At 64.1% G+C, this 20,057-nt stretch overlaps 2 protein-coding genes across 6 annotated transcripts; one reads left to right on the forward strand and one right to left on the reverse strand.

The window, feature by feature from the left end:
• Positions 1 to 1,232: 1,232 nt before the first annotated feature.
• FAM83H (family with sequence similarity 83 member H) lies at positions 1,233 to 15,707 on the reverse strand. Of its 4 annotated transcripts, none has more exons than XM_023649126.2 (6): positions 11,020 to 11,157; positions 8,232 to 8,303; positions 6,872 to 7,333; positions 5,849 to 6,013; positions 5,648 to 5,772; positions 1,233 to 5,452 (listed from the first exon to the last, which is right to left on the reverse strand). In XM_023649126.2, the coding sequence occupies exons 3-6, from the start codon at positions 7,316 to 7,318 to the stop codon at positions 2,647 to 2,649; spliced, it is 3,543 nt and encodes a 1,180-aa protein (XP_023504894.1). In that variant the 5' UTR covers positions 7,319 to 7,333; positions 8,232 to 8,303; positions 11,020 to 11,157; the 3' UTR covers positions 1,233 to 2,646. The 4 variants fall into 4 exon arrangements, with proteins under 4 accessions (XP_023504894.1, XP_070078619.1, XP_023504892.2 ...); XM_070222518.1 differs by lacking the exon at positions 11,020 to 11,157 and adding an exon at positions 9,281 to 9,416; XM_023649124.2 differs by lacking the exons at positions 8,232 to 8,303; positions 11,020 to 11,157 and adding an exon at positions 14,985 to 15,707.
• IQANK1 (IQ motif and ankyrin repeat containing 1) lies at positions 11,365 to 20,014 on the forward strand. 2 transcript variants are annotated; one of them, XM_070222538.1, is made up of 4 exons: positions 11,365 to 11,503; positions 13,449 to 13,537; positions 17,896 to 18,057; positions 18,986 to 20,014. In XM_070222538.1, exons 1-3 carry the CDS (start codon positions 11,493 to 11,495, stop codon positions 18,033 to 18,035), a joined length of 240 nt encoding a protein of 79 aa, XP_070078639.1. In that variant the 5' UTR covers positions 11,365 to 11,492; the 3' UTR covers positions 18,036 to 18,057; positions 18,986 to 20,014. The 2 variants fall into 2 exon arrangements, 1 of the variants encoding a protein (XP_070078639.1); XR_011421681.1 differs by lacking the exon at positions 18,986 to 20,014 and having other exon boundaries at positions 11,405 to 11,512; positions 17,896 to 18,160.
• Positions 20,015 to 20,057: the final 43 nt, after the last annotated feature.

Genomic DNA, 20,057 nt, shown 5'->3' on the forward strand with positions numbered 1-20,057 from the left:
GCTGGGCAGAGGTGGACCCAGACCAGCCAGCTGCAAGAGAGATTCAGAAGGCCGATGGCAGAGAGGACAGGGGTTGGGAGGAGGCCAAGGAAAGGGGGGGCCAAGGATGAGGGCCACAGTTTGGGCTTGGAGATGAGCCAGCTGCTGAACAGGCAGCTTTCTTGAGTTTCAACAGCCTGAGGCAGAGCCCCAAGGTGATGGACAAGGGGGAGATGAGGCTGTGGGGATGACTGCCATTGCCCAGAAAGGAGCAGGTGGTGCACAAGGAAGCCCGGCCCTGTGCACAGAAGCAGGGCACTGGGAGGGGAGGGCTGGGAGGCCCGGACAACTGGGGAGTGGCCCCTTGGCCCCCAGGGCAGGGAAGGACTCAGGTGGACAGGAGCCCCAAGATGGGGCTAGGAAGTGTCTGCTGCGCTTGGTGATCAGGGGCCCCCAGGACAGTGCCTGTGGGCTGTGCCTACACAGACAGCTGGGCGGCCGGTGAGACAGGGGGCAGCCAGCTAAATATGGGTGTGAAGCGAGGCCTGCCATGGGAAGAGGCTGAGAGGTGGCAAGAGTTTGTGTTGGGCTAGAAAATACAGATATAGGTGTTGGCAGCACAGGTGGGGAGGGTGGTGGTGTCCAGAGAGAAATCTGAGATGATTGTCAGGCTAAAGTTTACAATATATAACTGGGGGATTATATATATTGGGAACGTGTTGGGATATTTTGTGCATCGTGTTTTATTGTTAACACCAAAGTGTGCAGAATCACATTTGAGGAGGTGTCTTACTCAGCACGATGTGGAGGATGCAGACAGGAGGCTCTGAGGACCCCAGCCCCTGGCCTCCCCATGAGGAGCACCCTCCACTTCCTGCAAGGGCTCTCCCTTAGCAACAGGCCTGCAAGGGTCTGCTCAGAACGGTGGTGATGCATCAGGTGGCGAGGAAACGAACTTGTCAGGAACCGCATCAAGGCCAAGAAACGCTCCGGCTCATCCAGCTGCCCAATGAGGTTTTCCACCTGAACAAAAGCCCCTGCTGTCACCCCTACTTGGGCAGTGGCTTTGGTAACCAGACCGTGAGCTGTCCCCCAGCCCCGCCACCCTCCCTTCTCAAAGCTGCTTGGAGTCAGAACTGCTGCCCTCGCTCAGTGACCTTGTTTCTTAAACCCTTTCCCAGTCCGAGCGACTAGAGTTTCTTATACTTAAAAAAACCCAAAAACTATTTAAAAAGAAAGAACAGAAACACTAATTTCACAATGATAGCACCTACATTGGGGGACTTTCTAAGCATTTGGTGACAAAATATGTCATTTCAAATCAAAGTTACTCTCGAGGTGAAAAACATACAAAAAGGGTAAGCGAGGACCTTGGGCAGATTTTGCGGGTTGGTGACAAAGGGAAGGACCCCGAACACAGTGGAGTTGGGTCTGCTGGGCACCTGCAGAGCAGGACCACTCCCACCTTGTGGGGTGCCAGGGCCCCTGAGCAGTGGGCTAGGGCTCAGGCGCCATGGCACCGTGTCCTGGGTCCTCATCTGTTCAAGTACAAGCGCTCCACATCAGCCCCTTCTGGGGCGTGGCTGGGGACAGTGGCTGTGAACATGTCTGTTGGGGTGAATATGTGTGTGTCTGGCGTGTGGGGACCCTTCGTAAGCCTGGGGCCAAACATCAACCATCCAGACCCGGTTTTATTGTGCTACAAACCCTGGGGCTCTCACTCCCCGCCAGGTGCTGGCTGCAGCCTTGCTGGAGGAGCGGCCAGGCCTGCTTCAGTTCTCCTGGAAGGGCAGCCCCTCACAGGTCTTCTCTGAACCCTCTCCCTCCCCACCAATGGCCCACCCTATTGTGCTTCCCAAGAGGGGCATCCTTTGGGTGTGGCTCCACCCCTCCCTCACAAGCTGCTTGCAAACAGCCCTGCCTCCCCACAGCAAAAGGATGGCCACCGAGAAAGGTGCCAGCAGGCAGGAGGGAGTCAGCGAGGAGGAGCCCAAGCAGGGTAGGAAGTGAGCCTCCAGCGACCTGAGACAAAGGTGGAGAGCATGGGCCCTGAGGAGGTGGGAGACCCAGAGAGGCCAGGGCTGCCAAGAGACAGCAAAGAGGCAGCAGGGCGAAGGAACAGCACAGCCAGGAGGCCAAGGGGAACCCTGAGATGCAGAAGCCCTGAGACACGAGGCCCCGAGAGAATGTGGGACTGAGGCGCAAGGAGATGGGGTCCTCCTGAAAGTTGGGGGACTCAAGCACAAGGAGATGGGCCTCCGAAAGGTGGGGGACTGAGGCACAAAGATAGGGCCCCCAAAAGATGGGGGGCTCAGGCACAAGGAGATGGGCCCTGAGGTGAATGAAGGCCCAAAGGGGACCTGAAGCCCAAAGAGATGGTGGAGGCAGAGGAGTAAGAAGAGAGAGGCAGCCGGCCCAGAGATGGAGGTGTTGAGAAGAGACGGAGTCAGGGGAGTAAGGCACAGACAGGGAGGCTGAGTGGCTGGAGCCCCCAGGGCAGAGTGGCTGAGGAGCATCCGCAGGGCATCCGCTGGGTGAGCCCAGGTAGAGCCGAGCTCTGGCTGTGCGCAGCCGGGTCCCTAACTGCTGTGGCATGAGGACCAGGTGCTCTGCGAGAGGGGTGGCAGTGACGCAGGCACCCCGACCTGGGCTGGTGGGCGAGGAGACTCACTTCTTGCTTTTGAACGTACCCAGGATCTTGGGCATAAACTTGCCCACCTTGCTGTCCCTGGTGTCCTCCTCTGCCGGGCCCTCCCCTGTCCCGAGGCCGCCGGCCTCCTCCTTTTTGCAAAAGACCTCGAAGCGGCTGTAGACGCGCTTCTCCTTGCGCATGCTCTCCATGCGGCGAAGCAGCCGGTCGCGCTCCTCTGCGCTGGCTGGCAGTGTGCGGCTCAGCCGGCCCTGTGTCCCCAGGCTGTCCGAGCGAAAGATGGCTGAACATTTGTCCTTGTCGGACATGTCAGGGGCCAGGCCCGCGGCAGCTGGTGGGCGGCCTGGCTCAGGGCCGCTGAGGGCGGGGGCTTGGCCGGGGGCGGGGACTCCACGGTGCTTCTGGCCGTGCGCGCTGATCTGCTCCAGAATGGCTTTCGTGTCGTCCCGCAGGTTGCTGCTGTACAAGGCATTGGCTGTGGCCGAGGCCACGCGGGCTCGCGGGCCCCGCTCCTCTCCTGTGGCAGCCTCCGTGCTGTCACCCCGGCCCAGCGAGGGCCGCCGGGGGCTCTCAGGCTGCCCGTTCTCCTGCGGTGCTGAGAAGCCGCCCTCACCCTCGGCGCGGCGCTCACCCTTGGGGCTCAGCAGCTGCCGGAGGCGCAGGGAGCCCTTTCGCAGGACCTCCATGGGGCCGCTGGTCGCCTCCTCCGCGGCCCCGGCCTTCGGAGACTCCCCGGAGAACGTAAGGGTAAGGCTGCCCCTGCGCTCTGGCGGCACCGGGCTGCTCCTGCGCTCCGGTACAGGAGGCACCGGGCTGCCCCTGCGCTCGGGGTAGGCCGAGGTGGGGCTCCCCTTCTGCTCAGTCAATCCTGCGGTTGGGCTGCCTCTGCGAGCAGGAAACCCAGGCGTGGGACTCCCCTTCCGCTCGGGGTAGGCTGAAGTGGGGCTCCCTTTTGGCTCAGAGTGGGGCACCTGGTGCACCCGGGGCCCCTCCGGCGGGGGGCTTTCGCGCCCTTGCGGAGAAGTGGAGCGGCCCTGGGCAGAGAGGATGCGGGAGGGCAGCCGGTCGGCGCCACTCCGGCCCAGCGTGTCGAGCAGCTGGGTGGCTGTGAGCGTGGCAGCTCCCGGCTGCCGCTCAGCCTCCTGGTGCAGCCGCTGTGCGAAGGAGTCGCGCAGATCAAGCAGGCAGCTCTCCAGGCTGCGGCGCTCGCCTCCCGCGCCGCCTGGTGCTGCCACCTCTTCTCGCCACGCCTGGGACACAACAGCCTTACTATGGCTGGCGACGGTGACTGCGGCTCCAGCGCCGCCAGGATCACGTGACGGGCTCTTGTATTTCTCCAGGAGCTCGGCCACCTTGGCGGAGGCGGAGGAGCGCACGGCCTCGCCGCCGGGGCCCACCATCTCGCTGACAGCCTGCTCCTTGTGCAGCACCTGCATCTTCTCGGTGGTGGCTGCCGCGGCCCCGCCCGTGCCCTCGGCCTGCGTCGCGCTGAAGATGAGAGAGGAGCGCAGCCGCGAGCTGCGCTGGATCAGCGGGGTCAGGCGCGAGCGGAAAGCGTCCTGCTTGGACAGGCCTGCCTCCTCCTGAGCCTCGCGCTCTGGGCCGTCGCCGCCACCGCTGCCGGAGCCGGGCACCGGGCCCTTGGCCGGGAAGGACGCGGGCAAGCGGAAGGCCGAAGGGAGCAAGTCCCCGCCGGCCCCCCGGCCCCCGGCCCCCAGCACGTCGTCTTCGTAGGCCTCGGCATCCATGGGCGCCGGCAGGCCCTCGTCGCCCGCGTCCTCGCCGTGGGAGCCGCTCAGGTAGGAGGCGAGGCGCCAGTGCCGCAGCCCAGCCCGCCCCTCGGGCCCGCCCCTGCGCTCCGGCTCCGCCTCGGGCGCGGTCTCTGGGCCCAGCCTCGCCGCCGCCTGGCACGGGAAGCGCTGGCCCAGGTTAGGGCGTGGGGCCCCGCCGGGGTCCAGGCCGCGGGGGCCGGGCCCGAAGGCGGAGTCCGAGCCGTGGCGCACCTCGCGCGAAGCGCTGGACGGCACGTAGTCCAGCCGCTGGTGTCCGTCCGCGCCGAGCTCGGGGAAGCGCGGCCCGGCGCCCAGCGCGAAGTCGTCGGGGTCCGCGAAGCCGGGGCGGCCGGCGCGCAGCTTCTCGAACAGGCCCTGCGGGCGCGCGGGCGCGAGCTGCGGATCCCACTGGTAATGCTGCTGGTAGAGCTGGTCGCGATGGAAGTGGCTGGTCTGGAAGCGGAAGTCGTCACCGTGGCTGAGGAACGTCTGTCGTGACACCTGCCGCGCGGCCGCGAAGTTCTCCACCGCGCCCATGCCGTCGGCGGCCGCGTAGCTGTGCCGCTTGAAGGCGTCCATCTCCAGGTGCCGCGCCTGGAAGAAGCCCCGCGGGCCCGCGAGCTCCCCGCCTGGCCCGGCCTCGGCGTCCAGCCGCCGCGACAGGGGCCGCAGCCCCGCGTGAGGCTCCAGGGCGCCCCCGGGCATCCGCGGCAGCTCCTCCCGGCGGAAGGCCGACAGGAAGTGGCGGTCGGGGTCGAGGAAGGAGGGGAAGCCCAGGCCCTCTTCCCGAGGCGGTGGAAACAGGAGGTGCGCTCGTTTGGGGAAGGAGAAAGGGGTCGGCATCCCAGCCACCTGGCCGCCCATGAGGGGCCCGCCCCCAGCGTATGGAGCCAGGGCGTAGGCGTCCATTCGGGCCAGCGCCCCGGCCGAGGGCACCAGCGGCTCCGACTGTGCGAAGAGGATGCGGAACTCCTCATCGAAGCTGGAGACCAGCTCGCCCTGGAACACGTGCGCCAGGCTGCGGTGGATCTTCTCGAAGGACCACATGAAGCTGCAGGGGGAGCAGGGCCAGAGTCAGAGGGAGGGGGCAGGGCTGAGCAGCAGCGCGGGGCGCAGAGCCGGGCCTGTGCTTGGCAGTGTCGAGTCAAGTCTGCAAGGGCTCAGAGGCTACAGGAGGAGGGCTTCTCGAGAGGAGGCCCTGGGGTGGGGAGGCGCTGGGGTTGCGGGACACCGGGGCTGGGCGCACCTGTAGCTCCCACTCATCACCACGGCACAGTCCACTAGGAGGAACTTCTCCTTCACGTGGCCCTGGAAAGACTTCCCGGTGCGGCAGTAGTAGGTGGGGCCTGCCACAGTGCGCACGCGCAGGAACTGGAGGGAGAAAAGCGTTAGGTCTCTGCCCAGCGGTGGTCTCCCCTTCCCTACACGCCCCCTCCCAAGCACTCACATCCACGTGGTGCAGGTTGACGCGGCACTTCTCGGCCATGTCTAGGAAGTGCTGCGCGTTCATCTCATCCAGGAGGATGTAGACCGGGACGCGGCGCGCGGCAGCCTCCAGCACCTCACTGAGCAGGTCCACATCGGTGAACATGTCCATCACCACGGCCACCACCTGCGGGGGTCGTGTCAGAGACGGAGGCAGACCCCTCCACTGTCCCCACCATTCCCTAGCCAAACCTCCACGGTCTTGGGAGGGCCTCTGGATCACCCACAAACACTGCAAAATAGCCACAGGTCTGCCTCAGGGGAGATTGGGGCCCTGTCAGGGAATGGGGGTCAGGAGGAAGGGGTCTGTCACCGGGGGTGTGGGGCTGCTGGCCCCAGGGTGTGGGTGGGAGGGGCCCACGACGGAGCCCAAGGCAGCACAGAGCCTACATCCTGTTGGGGGAGTACTGTCCTTCAGCTGGGGGCTAGAGGACCAAGCAAGTGAAGCCCCTGCCCTACCGATATCAGGGCAGGGATCAGGGCTGGGCCCCAGGCTCCAGTTCTGCCCCTGGGAGGGGGTTGCTGCTCCAGGGACAGAGGGCAGAGGCAGGGTCTTCAGTGTCTGGACCTGCAGCCTCAATCTCCATGGTTTAACAAGCTCCCTTTGATGTTTGCCAACTGCCTGGTGGAGGGTAAGAGGCCCTCGGCTGGGTCAAGGGCAGGATTAGAGAGAATTCTCTCTTAACAATAATCCAGGCCAGGAGGGGCCCAACCATCCCAGAGCCCGAGTTTCTGGGCACTGGCCATGACCACCGGTAAGCAAACCTGTGCCTGCAATAACCAAACTCTTGGTGACCCTGGAAGAAGTCTGTCCGAGCTCGAACAGCAGCCCGAAGGCCAGAGCAGCTGGCCGGCTAGCCCTGGCCTCACCCTCGCCCCCTAAGCTGGGCATGCTCATATTTCTCCTCCACCCTCACAGCCCTGCTCATGCTTCAAAGTCCAGCTCAGGCTGCCTCCCCACCGCCTGCGAGCCCCTGACAGGCACCTGCTGGGCAGAGCGGACCATCCTCCGAGCCTCATCCTTGATGCTGGGGCTGTCAGGTGGCGGTGGCTGCACCAGCGTGGTGACCTCAGTGCCCTGGAAGCCGAAAGTCAAGGGCCAGCCCAGGTCGAGCTCAGGCACTGCCTGGTCTGAGTTCACGGGCCAGTAGGTGCCCGAGGAGCCATCCATGTCCACATTGGGAGGGCTGCCTTCGGGGGGCTCGATGGCAACATGCTGTGGGGGCCGCAGGTGGCGGCTCACGTGCTCCAGCTCCTCAGGGCACAGGAAGGCAGGTGCCCCCTCGGATGCCAGGAAGCGGTTGTAGGCCTCAGGACCGCCCTCAGCTAGTGCATCAACCGCCAGGCGGTAGTACTCCTTGTAGTGAGGTGGCAGGTACCCGGGTGCCAGTGGGTTGTCCCCCTGCGAGGAGCTCTGGGAGCGGCGGGCCATGTTGGGGCCAGGGGCCTGGGGGAAGGGCAGGGAGACACATTACTGGGGCAGGGGCATGGGCTCATGTGTGCACACACACTGTAGAAGGGGTTGTCAGTGACCTGGGTGGGCTGCGGAGTTCAGCACGTGCCTGGAAGCCTTCCAGAGCACCCCAGATGCTAGGATGCCCCCAGCAGGAGGAAAGCAGCAGCATGCCCAGCACAGGTACTCCAGCCTTGTCTCTGGGTGCCCTGGCTGTGCTGGCGGGGCCCCTGCTCTCACCAGGACCCAGTGAGGGCCTTGTGTCCCCGCTTCTGGGGACGGTGGGTTCTGGCTCCACACAACCCCCACTCAGGTCACTTTATGGCCTCTGTGGCCCAGGTACAGCTGCTTTGTGGGCCCCTTCCTCCATAAAAACCTATCAGTAATGATGTTTTATGACTTCTGGCATAAAGAAAATATAATGCAGACTGGAATCTTTATTATTATATTCACTTTTCTTCTGATTTTATAACATGAACGCATTTTCGTGGGCCCCTGGCACTGTGCATCCTGGTCAGGCTGGGTGGTCCACTGCCTGTGTCTCCTCTGGTGCTGGGGGACCAGCTTGCCATGCCTCCCTGGCTTGTTTCCTCCACTGTAAAATGCAGCTGTCAAGGTTGCTGATACGCACCTGCCCAGGTGAGCTTACCTGGAGCTCGGCACTGCAGCATTAGGGCACCCCCCCCCCCCCCCACAGCCCCTGGCCACACCAGCACCCAGCCCACAGGGTCTCACACTCTGAGCCCCATAACCATTCACTGACCTTGTAGCCATATGAACCCTGACCCCTGCCCTTTGTCCCTGTCCACCCCTCCACCTCTCTGGCCACTTTCCCATATTAGATAAAACTTCCTGGGCCTGGCCTGGTGGCATAGCGGTTGAGTTCACGCACTCTGCTTCAGCGGCCAAGAGTCCACAGGTTCGGATCCCGGGCACAGACCTACACACTGCTTGTCAAGCCACACTGCAGCAGCATCCCACATATAAGAAATAGAGGAAGATGGTCACAGATGTTAGCTCAGCAACGATCTTCCTCAAACAAAAAAGAGGAAGATTGGCAACAGATGTTAGCTCAGGGCCAGTCTTCCTCACACAAAAAAAACAAAAGACTCCCTCCCTGCGCGGCAACCCCTGGCACGGCCCTCCCAGCTGCTGTAGTTCACACCCTGTAGAGCTGGCGGCAGCCTCCCTCCTCCCCAGAGCTCGGAGTCCCGGCCCCGTCAAGCGCAGCCCCGTGAGGCAGCGGTGATCTTCCCAAGTCTCTGGTCACCGCCCTGTTCCTCGCTGCATTTGGATGAAGTCAGGGCCCTTTGCGGTGGCCCTCGGGCTCGTCCTGGGTTCCGAATGTACCTCTCCACCCTCACCACTCGCCCAGCTTCACACCGTCACCCACGCCCCACTGGCTCCACTCCAGCCCACCTCCCTCCCAAGGGCCTGCGTGGGGGCCTGGCCCCGGGAAAGCCGTCGCTAGCCAGGTGGGGGCCTCTATCTGGCTCCCAGGGCCCAGCTACACCCGATCCCTGAACCACCTGGATCCCTGCCCTCCTCCCCTGGAAGGAGAGCCCCAGGTACTGCTCACCCCACCCCTGCTGCTCCTTGGGGTGGGGACGGGGCGGGACTCTGGGCCTGCCCAGTGTGCAGGTTCCTGGATGTTGGTCCTGGCTGGGGAAAGTGGTTCTGCCAGACCACCCAGAGTGCACCCCCCCCAGGCGCAGCTGGGCGATGCCTACGGGATGGGGTCACTAGCGGCTGGAGGCATTGCCTGAGGACGTGGTGGGGGTCAGGACTCTGTCGTGTATGATGACCTGGGGAACCTTTCCTTTCTGCCTTCCTGGGGGGAGGGCCGGATTGGGGGGGTGACAGGCTAAGCGAACGTGATGTGGAGCTAGGGGGTGGGGGACCCATGTGTGCCATTCAGGAAACATGAGGCAGAGGTACTACCTGGTCTAACTGTCTGAAGAAAAACTCTTCTGACCTTCTCTTGTGGGGGCACTGTCTTCTGACTGCCTCCAGTTACACACAGAGTAGCCATATTGTCCTCACGGTACATGCACCAGATTGAAACTGACCACATGAGGGTATGAGGTGCGGGCTTATCTGTACTGGGGTCTCACACGGTATCTGACCACAGTGTGAGGTGTGTCACACCATATCTGACCACAGGGAAGGGTGTCTCACACCGTAGCTGACCTCAGAGTGGGGTGTCTCACACCGTATCTGACCACAGTGTGGGGTGTCTCACACCATATCTGACCCCAATGGCAAGTGTCTCTCACACTGTATCTGATGGGGCACTGTGGTATCTGGCTGTACGGGGTCAGTGTCTGACCACGCAGGGCGTGGAGGCACTACCCTGCTGACTGCATTTGATGGGGGTACCTCCCAAGTCAGGGCAGACACTCTAGAAGGGACAGTCCCCACCGACTTCACTGGGGAGGGAATCAACACTAACTGTCCAGGTGGCACGCGGTGGGGGATGGGGTGATCCCATAGTGGGCAAGAGGCTTTCTCATCAGACAGGATTGGTGAGGAAGGACACCAGTCCTGAGTGACCACCGAGGTGGCCCTGCTTGGCCTCACAAAGCAATACCCATGAGCTCAATGACCCTATCCTTTGCCTGTTTCCTCTCGCGGTCTGCACACCCCTGAACTGTGGACCAGGCAGGGGCCACTCCCCAGCCCACAATGGGGAAGCCGGACAGCGGGCCTCCCCACATTTACCTACCAACCGCCTGCCCTAAGGGAGGGAGGGGCGCTTATCCCACCCGGGCCAATGACTCAGCAGGAATCGGCTCCTCTGCCGCTGACCTCTGACCTCCGACAGGACAGACAAAGCCTCCAGGGCCCTCAGGGCTCTGGTGGGCTCCCTAACCAGGGACTTGCAGCCCACGGATCCTTCCCACTAGGCAGAAGGTGAGGTTTCTAAGTGACTGGAAAGAGGATCCTAAGGAAGGATCTGGGGCTACTGCACAGGGCGACGTGACCCTGACAAGTGCGACGAGGGCAGAGGGGGCTCCCCGCAGCAAGGACTGGAGCCGTTAGGCAGCGGGGAGGTGTCGGCGACTTGGGCGCAAGGGGCTCACGGACTGGAAGTCGGTGAGTTGTAGTTTTCGGGGGCGCATCGCAGGGCCTAAGGGGTTAGTGAACCCCAGAAAGTTAGCGGCCGCCTGGGCCGGGGTACCCATCCACCCACCCCAGTCCAGGCGTCTTGGGCGCGAGGGAACGGGCCTTCGGCTTCCCCGCAGAGAACCAGAGCGAGCGCCGGCCACCCCACCCACGGCGGCCTGGGCGGGGAGCCCCCAGGGAAGGGTCCCGGCCGGGCTCAGCACCTTCTTCAGTCTCCAAGTAGGCCGCGAGGGCGGGAGCGAGTCCGAAAGGCCCGGGCAGGCTCGCCCCGGACCCCTTCCCACCCAGCTCCTCCCGGACCGGCGTCGTGCGAGGGCGCTCGCGTCCACACCGGCCCCCGCGGTCCGGCCAGACACGGCCCCGCGCACGCGGCCGCGCTCGCACCCCCCCGCCCCGCCCCGGGTCCCGCAGCCCCGGCCCAGGTGCGGCGGGAGGGCCGCCCAGGGGAAGCCGCGCCGGGGGGCGCCGGCGCCGACCCCGCCCCACCCGCCGGCCCCGCGCGGCCTCCCCTCCGGCGCGCCCCGCCCCGCCCGAGCCGCGGGAGGGGGCCCTACCTGGCCAGGTGCGCGGGGTCTCGGGACAAGGGCAGCAGGAGCCGACCGCCGCCCAGCGGCCTCGCGGTCCGGTCGGTCCGGCGGCCACTCCCCGCCGCGGCCCGCCCGCCGCGGCCTGATTCACGCGCCCGCCCCCGCCCCGCCCGCCGCGCCCGCGCCCGCGCCGGCCTGCCCGGGCAGCACCTGGGGGCGGGGCGGCCCCACCCCGCCGCGCCCGCATTCCGCCGCGCCCGCGCCCCGCCGCCGCCGGCCGCGCGCCCCGACCCCGGCCCGCCGCCCCCGGGACCCCGCGGGCCCCGGCCCCCACGGCCCCGCGACCCCCGGCGCCCGGCGGTCCACCGAGGGCTCGAGGGCCCCGAGCCTGACCCCTGACCCTCGCCCCGGAAGTCGAGGTGACTCGGAAGTTCCGGCTCCGTCGCTAGGAAACGGGCCTGCCCGACGCGAGGGGCGGGGCTTCTGGCCTCGCCGGTGAGATGGGGGGCAGGTGAGGCAGGTGAGGCTGCCGGGGCGGCGCCGAGGCCCGGGCGGGGCCTCCGCCAGCACAGGGGACCCCCACGACCCCCGGACACCCCCACCCGACCCCCGCACAGAGGACCCCGCTCGCACACATGAGCACCTGGGACCCCACGGGCACACGGACCCCGCGGACACAGATCCCCGCAGCGACCACATACACACCGATGCCCACAAGCATAGGGGAGCCACGCACACAGGGGACCTGGCCACACCTGTGGACCCCACACACACACCAGTCCCCTCCCAGAACAACCCCCATCGCCTGAATCCCACCACATTGGACCCCATAGACACACCCACTCCCACATGTGTAGGGTACCTGCACATACAGGGTACTCTGCACACACCCACCCTGCATGGACAGGGGACTCCACAGGCACATGGGGACCCGCACACACAAGGGATGCCAGACACACTGACCCCACACACAACAGTGCCCACACATATAGAGGACCCTGCACACACCAACCCTCCGCCCACATAGATGGGACTCCATAGGCACACAGGGACCCCCACACACATGGAAGCCCCACACACATATGGGACCCTACATGCACACCAGGTCCCACACATGCTGATCACCCAGGCACACACCAGCATCACACATACAGGAGAGCCCGCATGCACACAGGGATCCCTCGAGCACTGACCCCACACACAAGCAGAGGACTCCACATTCACTGAACCCCCCCCCCCCCATACTGACTGCAAGCACAGGGACCCTCCCCCACAGGCTCCCGCACACACATGGGACCCTACACGAACACAGAGTCCTCTACACACTGAGGACCCCAAAAGTACCAACTCTCACATGAGAGGGGACCCAGCATGCACACCGAGCCACCCACACTGATGTGCTCCCTGCACACACACGTCGACCCCTCCCCCCACAGAAACCCTTCGCTGCCCCAGGTGCCTCCATGGCCTCAGTGTCCCCCCAAACACCTCAGATCACTGCTCAGAACCCCAGTTCCCCATCAGGCCCTCCCTCAGGGCCCCTCTCCCCACTTAGGCCCTGCCCTGTGCTCAACTGTCTGTCCAAGCTATGTCCCCCACCCCTGCTGCTCCCCTCAGTACTCCCTTCCCTGTCGCAATGCCTGAACCCTCTTTCTGCCCGTCTCCAGTCACCCTCCTTCTGCCCGTCTCCAGTCACCCTCCTTGTCCTTCTTGCCATGTGATCCTATTTTCTCGATTTTCAGGGTCACTTCCAGTTTCATTAGTTCCTTCCCCAAACACTCAGCAATACCCCACCGGTGCCCACATGGGAACATGGGTGTGGGGTCAGACCAGTGCCTGGGTAAGGGTGCTGCCATGCATTACCTGTGCAGTGGGGTGGGGGGAGGGGTGGGGACCCTGACCCAGCCTAGGCAGGGGAGGCCTCCCAGGGGAAATGAACTTTGGGATCAGCCACCTGGACCAGAGAGAGGGGTGTTGCTTCCGAGGCCAGGACAAGAGAGGGTTGGGGGCACGGAGGGGTTGATGCCTCGGGGGGGCTGGGGGTCGTGTGAGGCACAGAGGCTGCAGCATAGCAGGCTGGGCTCAGGTTTGTGCCCGAGGACAAAGCTTGTCCAGCTGGCTGCCCATGGTTTAGAGCAGGGAGGTGGGTACCTGACACCCGACCTTGGGGGTTGTGGTCAAGGCCTGGGACCAGAGGACGGAGGGGCGGAGGGGACAAGCTGTGGCCAGATGTTCTTGCTGAGCATTCTGGGCACACATGCCAATAACCAGGGGCGTGCAGGGGGCTAGGAATGTGGAGGGCAGCTGTGTGTGGGGGGTGCTCGTGATCCTGAGTTCCCCAGTTCGGCACCTGCCGACCCTCTGTCCACGCAGGCCCAAGGCAGTGTGCAGTGCTGTCCCCCGCTGCCTCTGCCACTCTGAGTGCACCCCCCCGACCTTTCCTCCCCTCCCCCCAGGAGAATGAGCAGTAAGAAGTGGAGGCCCAAAGCTGCAACAGGAAAGTGGCAGACGTCCCTCCCTGGAGCCAAGCCGAGAGCTGCGGCTGGTGAGTGAATGTGCCCCCGAGCTCCATGGTGCCCCGCTCCAACACTGACCTGTGAGACCCTTTTCACAGCCACTCAGGGACACTCCCTCTGAGAAGACCCTTCCCTTTGCCAGCGGCCTTCAGGGCATCTCTGGGTTGGGGATGGGTGTGTAGACTGAGGATTCAGAGACCAGACGTCCATTCCAGACCCTGACCCTGAGTCTTGTGCCTCCGGCCTGGGGTCAGGGCTGGGGGCAGTGTTCAGAGGAGCACAACTTTAGGACACATGGAGACAGGAAGAACCTGAGTGAACTGAGTACCGGTTCTGAGACAGAGCAGGGCTTAAAGCCACGTTGGGGATTCTCAGGTTAAGTATGTGGTCCATTCTGACCCTCTGTTCCACCTGGGCCATCCCAAGCTTCTCCCTGCCACTGCTCCTCCCTCAGGCCACCCTCTCCATAGTCACTTCCAGGCTGAATGGTGACAGCTTGCCCTCGGCCGAGTCCTGCTGTGGGTCAGGAAGGGCACCTCCTCCCATGCCCTCCTCCACCTGTTGTCACTCCTCTTCTCTGAGTCCCACTTCTTCTCTGTCATGGCGCTCATCCAAGTTCTCTGCTAAGCTGCCAACACCTTCCAGGCCGTGGCTCTGGGTCCCTCCAGCTCCCAGGCCTGCACTGGGGCTGCTTGCTAAGAGGGCAGTGCACCCTGTTCCCACATATGGCCCCTCTGCTTGCAGTGGGCCTGCCCCAGCCTCCAGACCTCCAAGGGCTCCCAGATCAGAGGATCTGGAGAGATGGTGGTGCCTGCTCTTCCATGCCAAGCCGGGGTCAGACCTGAGTTCCCCAAAATAGCCCCAGCCGCGTCTGAGGCGGCAGCTCTCCTGGAATGAGGATGATGGGCTCAGGTGCCGCGTGCTGCTTCCGCAGTCTCAAGCCCTGGGAACACACACTGCAGTAAACAGGGGGCGGGGCAGGTGGACCGGGACGCCGGCCAGGAAGCTGGCGGACTCTGTGTGTGGGGGGACTGTTCTTCAGTTCTGTACCTGCTGACTGTCCACCTAGGTCTTCGCCCCAGCCCTCATCCCGTACACCCCAAACACTGCCTGGACAGCTCCCGCAGCGGCCTGCCCTGGCCCACCTGGCCAGGATGCCTGGGTCCTCTACAGGAAAACCTCTGCCTCAGTTTCCCTGAACAAGCTCCCTCCTTGGGCACCCTCTACCTGCCAAGCATTGGGCCAGCCTGAGACGGCCGGCTGTCGCATGGTCTTTGCAGTGCCCTGTATGGTGGGCACCAGCCTCACTTTGCAAATGTGAAAATGGTCCCACAGATGTCCTGCAGCCAGCCTGGCCACAGCGCGCAGTCTGCCAGGCTTCTGGTCCTCTGCAGGTACCAGTAGGTTGCTCACATAGCCACCACAGCCCCACAGATTGTCCAGAGACTGCCCCCGTCCATGTCGCCCCGGGCTTACCTGGCCTTGGGTCTGCAGCACCTCAAGACCCTCGCTCCGGAGTTGCTCCAGGGCCATGGCCAGCTCCAGCCCCTCCACGCGCACCCAGGCCTGCTCCTCCTGCAGCTGCTGCAGCCACAGCTGCTCCTCTTGCCACAGCTGCTCCTGCCACAGCTGCTCCTCCTGCCACAGCTGCATCTGCAGCTGGACCTGCCGCCGCCGGTCCTCCAGCAGCAGCTGCTCCTGGGCCAGGCACAGCTGGACTTCATGGAGCCTCAGCAGTTCTGGGCCCAGGCCTGGCATGAGGTCCCCTGCACCGCAGCCTTCCATGTCCGAAGCGGGGACTAGCACCATCTCGGACCCCAGAGCGGCAGCCTGCACTGGCCTCTTGGCCGCCTGTGGCTGCTCTGGCCTTGTCACCTTGGGGTGTCCCTGGGGAGCTGGCTTGCTGCTGGTCACGTGCTCCGAAGGAGCCACCCCCACCTCATCCTGAAGGCCCCCTGCGGCGGGGGGCGGGGGCTCAGCCTCAGGGCCCTGCCGCCCCGTGGCCTGCTGTGCCCTGCCTGCCCTCCTGGCTCGGGGTTTTCGAGCTCGACTTCGCTTCCCAGACATGGCCCTGATCCGGCGCCTCTTTCACCAGGTGTCTGCTCCCCAGGGGCCCTGGCTCATCAGCTGGCTGGCCTCGGTCAGGCGGGCTCAGAGGGCATCCCTGGGAGGCCACAGTGGGCCCTCTGCTCCTGCGGCCCCCTCGTGCCTGCCCTGCCCCTTGGCTGGTGCCCGTGGCGCTGCCGCTCCGGGCCTCGGCTCTGCCTTTGGACCTCACGGGCCCCCCTCGGCGGGCCGGGCCAAGCCAGGAAGTTTATAGGGACTCGGCGGCGCGGTGGCTCACCCAGGCGCGAGGGCTGACTAACGTGCTGACACAGGGCGCGGGACTTTACGGCCACAGGCCTCGCTGGCCAGACTGGGAGGGAGACTGAGAGAAGCCGGAGGAGGTGCTCCGGCAGCCAGACTGCCGGCTGCGAGTAGCACGAGTCTGGTCCTGCCCTGGGCGGGCACTGGTGCCCCCACCCCCTTCCAACCCCGGCACCCCCGTCCCACCCTGGGCTCGGGGAACTCGAACTCCAGCCCACAGGGCCAGGAGCTGCATCCCCAGCCGCACGGACCATCCTGACAAGACTCACTGGTCACAGACGGTCCCAACCCAACTAACATGGGAGACCCCAGCCCCCCAGCTGGTGCGCTCAGAGGAGCCGCGCAGGGGCCGGAGCTTGCGTGGTGCTCTGTGGAGAGGGTGGACGCACTCGTCCCAGCCGCGTGGCCTCCTGCTGGGGCCAGGCTGCGCTTGGAGCTGGTGGGAGAGACTGGGCAAGGAAGTGGTCAGCCTGTCCTGGTTGGGGGGCCGGCTGCCCTGCCCACAGAAATGGAGGTGTGAGGAGCCCCGGCCGGGCCAGCCTTTGGGCTCTCAGGGATCCCTGGGAGGGGATGCTGCCGAGCCTGAGTGCCGGCGTCCCCTGGGCTTCCTGTTGGGAGGGAGGCTCCAGGGGGAGGGGGCTCCTCCCCAGCGTTTCCCCAGCCTGGGGCCGCTGACTCACACCCACGCCCAGGGCCCCGTCCCAGCCAGCTCTGCCACACTGGCCCGACTGGTTTGCCTGGCCCAGCCCTGCCAGCGCACCTCCTCCCGCTCAGCTCTTGCCCCACAGGCCACAGAGGGAGGTAGACAGCCGGTCACCACCTGGGCATCGCGGGTGGACACACAGAGAGGGAGACCGGCCGTGGCGAGGAAGGGGCGCCGGGTGAGGGCAGTGTTAGGGCTGGGGTCCGGCGGGCAGGCTGCGCTGCGACCAGAGCTTCAGGCGCCTGGGCTTCCCAGCGCGGAGCTCCGGAGCCGGCGCAGGGCGGTCCTGCCGCGACCGCTCACCGGCGCCCCCTGCGGCGCCCCGTGGGGAGGCTGCGTCCGCTGTAGAGGACCGGCCGGCCGACTGCTCGTTACAGCTTCCCCGCGGGGGCGCTCCCGAACAGCCGGGACGCAGAAGCCCCTCTGGTGGCCTGTGAACGCCTCCTGAGGCTGATGGGGGGTCCACGCCCCAACCGCGCTGAGTGCCCCCTGCCCCAGGGAAGGCAGGAGAGAGCCGCCTGCCGCAGAGGAGGACCGGCCAGCAGGCGAAGGGCGTGGATGCGCGTGTGCATGCACGAGAGCACGTGCGTGTGCGTGGCTGCGCGCGTGTGCTCGCGGAGCGGGCCTGCAGCACGCACGGAGCAGCGTGTCCTCCTGGGAGCGGGCGGAGCGAGCCGGCCCTCCCTGCTCGCAGCGCCCCCGCCCTGCATTTTCCCAGTGGACGGGGCGGCACCGTGCCCGCCTCCAGGGCCACGGCCTCTCCGGAGTCCCTCTCCCTCAGGCCTCTAGCTCGCCGCGGTAGTTGGGGGCCGCCCTCCTCCCGCCGGGTCCACCGTGTCTCCGCTCTGCATGCTGTCGCCCTCCTGTGGCAGGAACCAACCTCGGGACGGGCAGGCGGGGTTACCCCGCGGGCGTCCCGGGGACAGGAGGGCGTGTCATCGCCTCAGTGTCCCCCCGTGGCTCTTGGGCTCCTTCCTTGCCCTCTCAGGGTGCGCAGCCTCCATTGTGGTCTCGGCACTGGTCTCCAGAATTGTATCTTTACCCAAACCTTTCTCCTGCACCCCAAACCCATATTCAGCTGCAACCCAGCCCTCTTCTGGGGGTCCTCAAATTCAAGAGCGCCTAGAAATGGGAACCCCTCATCCCCTTCTCCTCCAGTGCCCTGACGACGCTGCGACTGCTCCCGCTCACCCTGAGCCCAAGTCCCACCCCCACATTCAGCTCTCTGCTTCTCTCTCTCCCCCTCCCTTCTGCCCTGGTCCCACGACTTCTTGCCTCCTGACTGTACCCACCTCTCACCTCCCATTTTGCTTCTAGTCTATTCTCCACGGAGCAGCAGTCTCGAGTCTCGCATGCACACTTTATCCTGCGTGGTGGTGCTGGCCTTACCCCCAGGAGATACTCCCACTACCACCTTTGTACCTGCGCCCCCCAAGGGCCAGGATAAGGAGCCCTGAGGACAGGGGTGGGTCACAGAAGGTTTGTAAAGTCTTGACTATCGATTTTATACAAGTCCTATATGCCCAATGTATTATCAGGGTTTTGGATTATGCACAATAAAAACAAATTTTATGCAATTTAAGCAGATGGAAAGTATTGGAAGGATATCCAGTAGCTGGAGATCTGCCTTGGAAAGCGGCAGAAATGAGAGAAAGCAGAGGACACAGGCAATGTCAGACCCAGAAAAAGCCTGGCTAGGATGTCCCTTCTGTCACTGGAGGTGCTCTCATTGTCAGGGAGCGGGGGGGGGGGGGGTGTCTGCCCCCCTTCTTCCCCCGTTGTGTGAAGTGGGCTCCCACGGAATTCTCCAGAGCAGCACCTGACCTTACCAGGTAGGAGTCCGGAGGCTTCAGCAGGCCAGTCCCGTCTTCTCTAAGGCCAGCTGCTCTGTGGGACGTGGACTAAGACGAGCTGGGCCCTGCTGCATCACCTCTTTCTGTATGAGGTGGGTCCCCAGCCCAGAGGCCAGGCCTGTGCACACGGGGTCCGCAGTTCTGTGCAGATGGCGGCACAGGCCAATGAGCAGGCATGAGCAGCCAACCCGGCAGGAACCTCGATTTCAGCCAGAATAAACAGTGTCCACTTCACAATGGAAGGTGTCAAATAGGACTGCTCTGCTCGGGGCTGGGCACCCGGAGGTTGAGGACGTGTACCACAGCCACTCTGTTCACAGGCCTGTGCATAAGCACTGAGTGGCTGAGGAGAGAGGCTGGCCAACGTCCATAGGGCAGTTGTGATGTCTACCTGGGTGTCCAATGCCTCCTCTGCAGTGGACTCTCTGGATGTCTCTGTGAGACGCAGAGCTGGCCCCATGTGCTTGATGGTCCTGAGCCTGCCCCCACCGCAGGTCCTCGCGTGTCCTTTCCCAGCCTGCCTGTCACCATTGTTCCAGTCTTGTTCATTTCAGGCTCCTGATGCACCAGCCAAGCCTTTCTCCAATATCCTGGAGTCAGTTTATCGGCACACTGCAGGCCATTCTTCCCATCCCTAGGAAGTGAATTACCAGGTGCCCCTGGGGGATCTCCCTCCACTGCTGTCCTTCAGGACCTCCGGAGAGAAGAGCTGTCATGTGGCAGTGGTCAGTTTGAGTCAGTGCCACCATGTGGACATGGCTGTCTGTACTGCAAGGCCGAGTCCTTCCCTCCTCCATCGGCTCCCCTCCCAGGAACCCATGGGTGTGGGTTGAGAATTGGCATCAAGACGATAATAGAGGAGAATGTGACATGGTTGGGCCAGGGAATGTACTCGTGCCTCTGTGTGTCCCATTTCTATGGGCTGGTGGATTGCTGCTCTGTCCACCGAGGCCCTGAGTCCCGGGTGAGGCCCCCGCCCCTGGTGAGTAGCTCAGGCTGCATGTTCTCTGGTGCCCGAGTTGGACTCCCCGTCTCCACAGAGCCCGATCACACGCCAGGAGCTCTTCTCCAAACCAAGAAGAGTGTTCTGCCACAGAAGGTACGGCCTTGCTCTGTAACCCAGGGTCTGCTGCGGCTCTGCGCAGAGGCTCCACACAGCATCCTTCCTGCCTGCAAGGATCTTCAGCACCCCAGACCTGCTGATCATGGGGTCCCGGCAGCATGACGGTGCCCGCCTCAGCCAGAACGTCTGGGCCCTGCTGGAGCCATTAGCCTTCAGGGCCTCTCAGGAAGCGGGGTGGAGTGGTAGTCCCAAGGACCGGATGTGCTGCTCTCCAGTCCTGAGACCGGCCGAGCACTGGGCCTGTTTGCTGATGGAAGGAGGCACAAGGCTCAACAATTTATCTCTTGCCTTCGGATGTCCTAGCATATCCCAGATCTGTGAACCCTAAAACTTCATCAGGATGGTTTTCTCTTCCAACTTCTGGAACTCCCCGGATCAGGGAGATGTCAAGATGGTCTAGATTCCTGTATTAGTTTCCTGTAGCTGCCGGAACAATTAATACACATTTAGTGTCTTAAAACAATGCAAATTTATTCTCTCGCAGTAACGTAGGTTAGCAGGAG

The sequence above is a fragment of the Equus caballus genome, chromosome 9 (genome assembly GCF_041296265.1).
Source record: "Equus caballus isolate H_3958 breed thoroughbred chromosome 9, TB-T2T, whole genome shotgun sequence".
Lineage (NCBI taxonomy): Eukaryota > Metazoa > Chordata > Mammalia > Perissodactyla > Equidae > Equus > Equus caballus.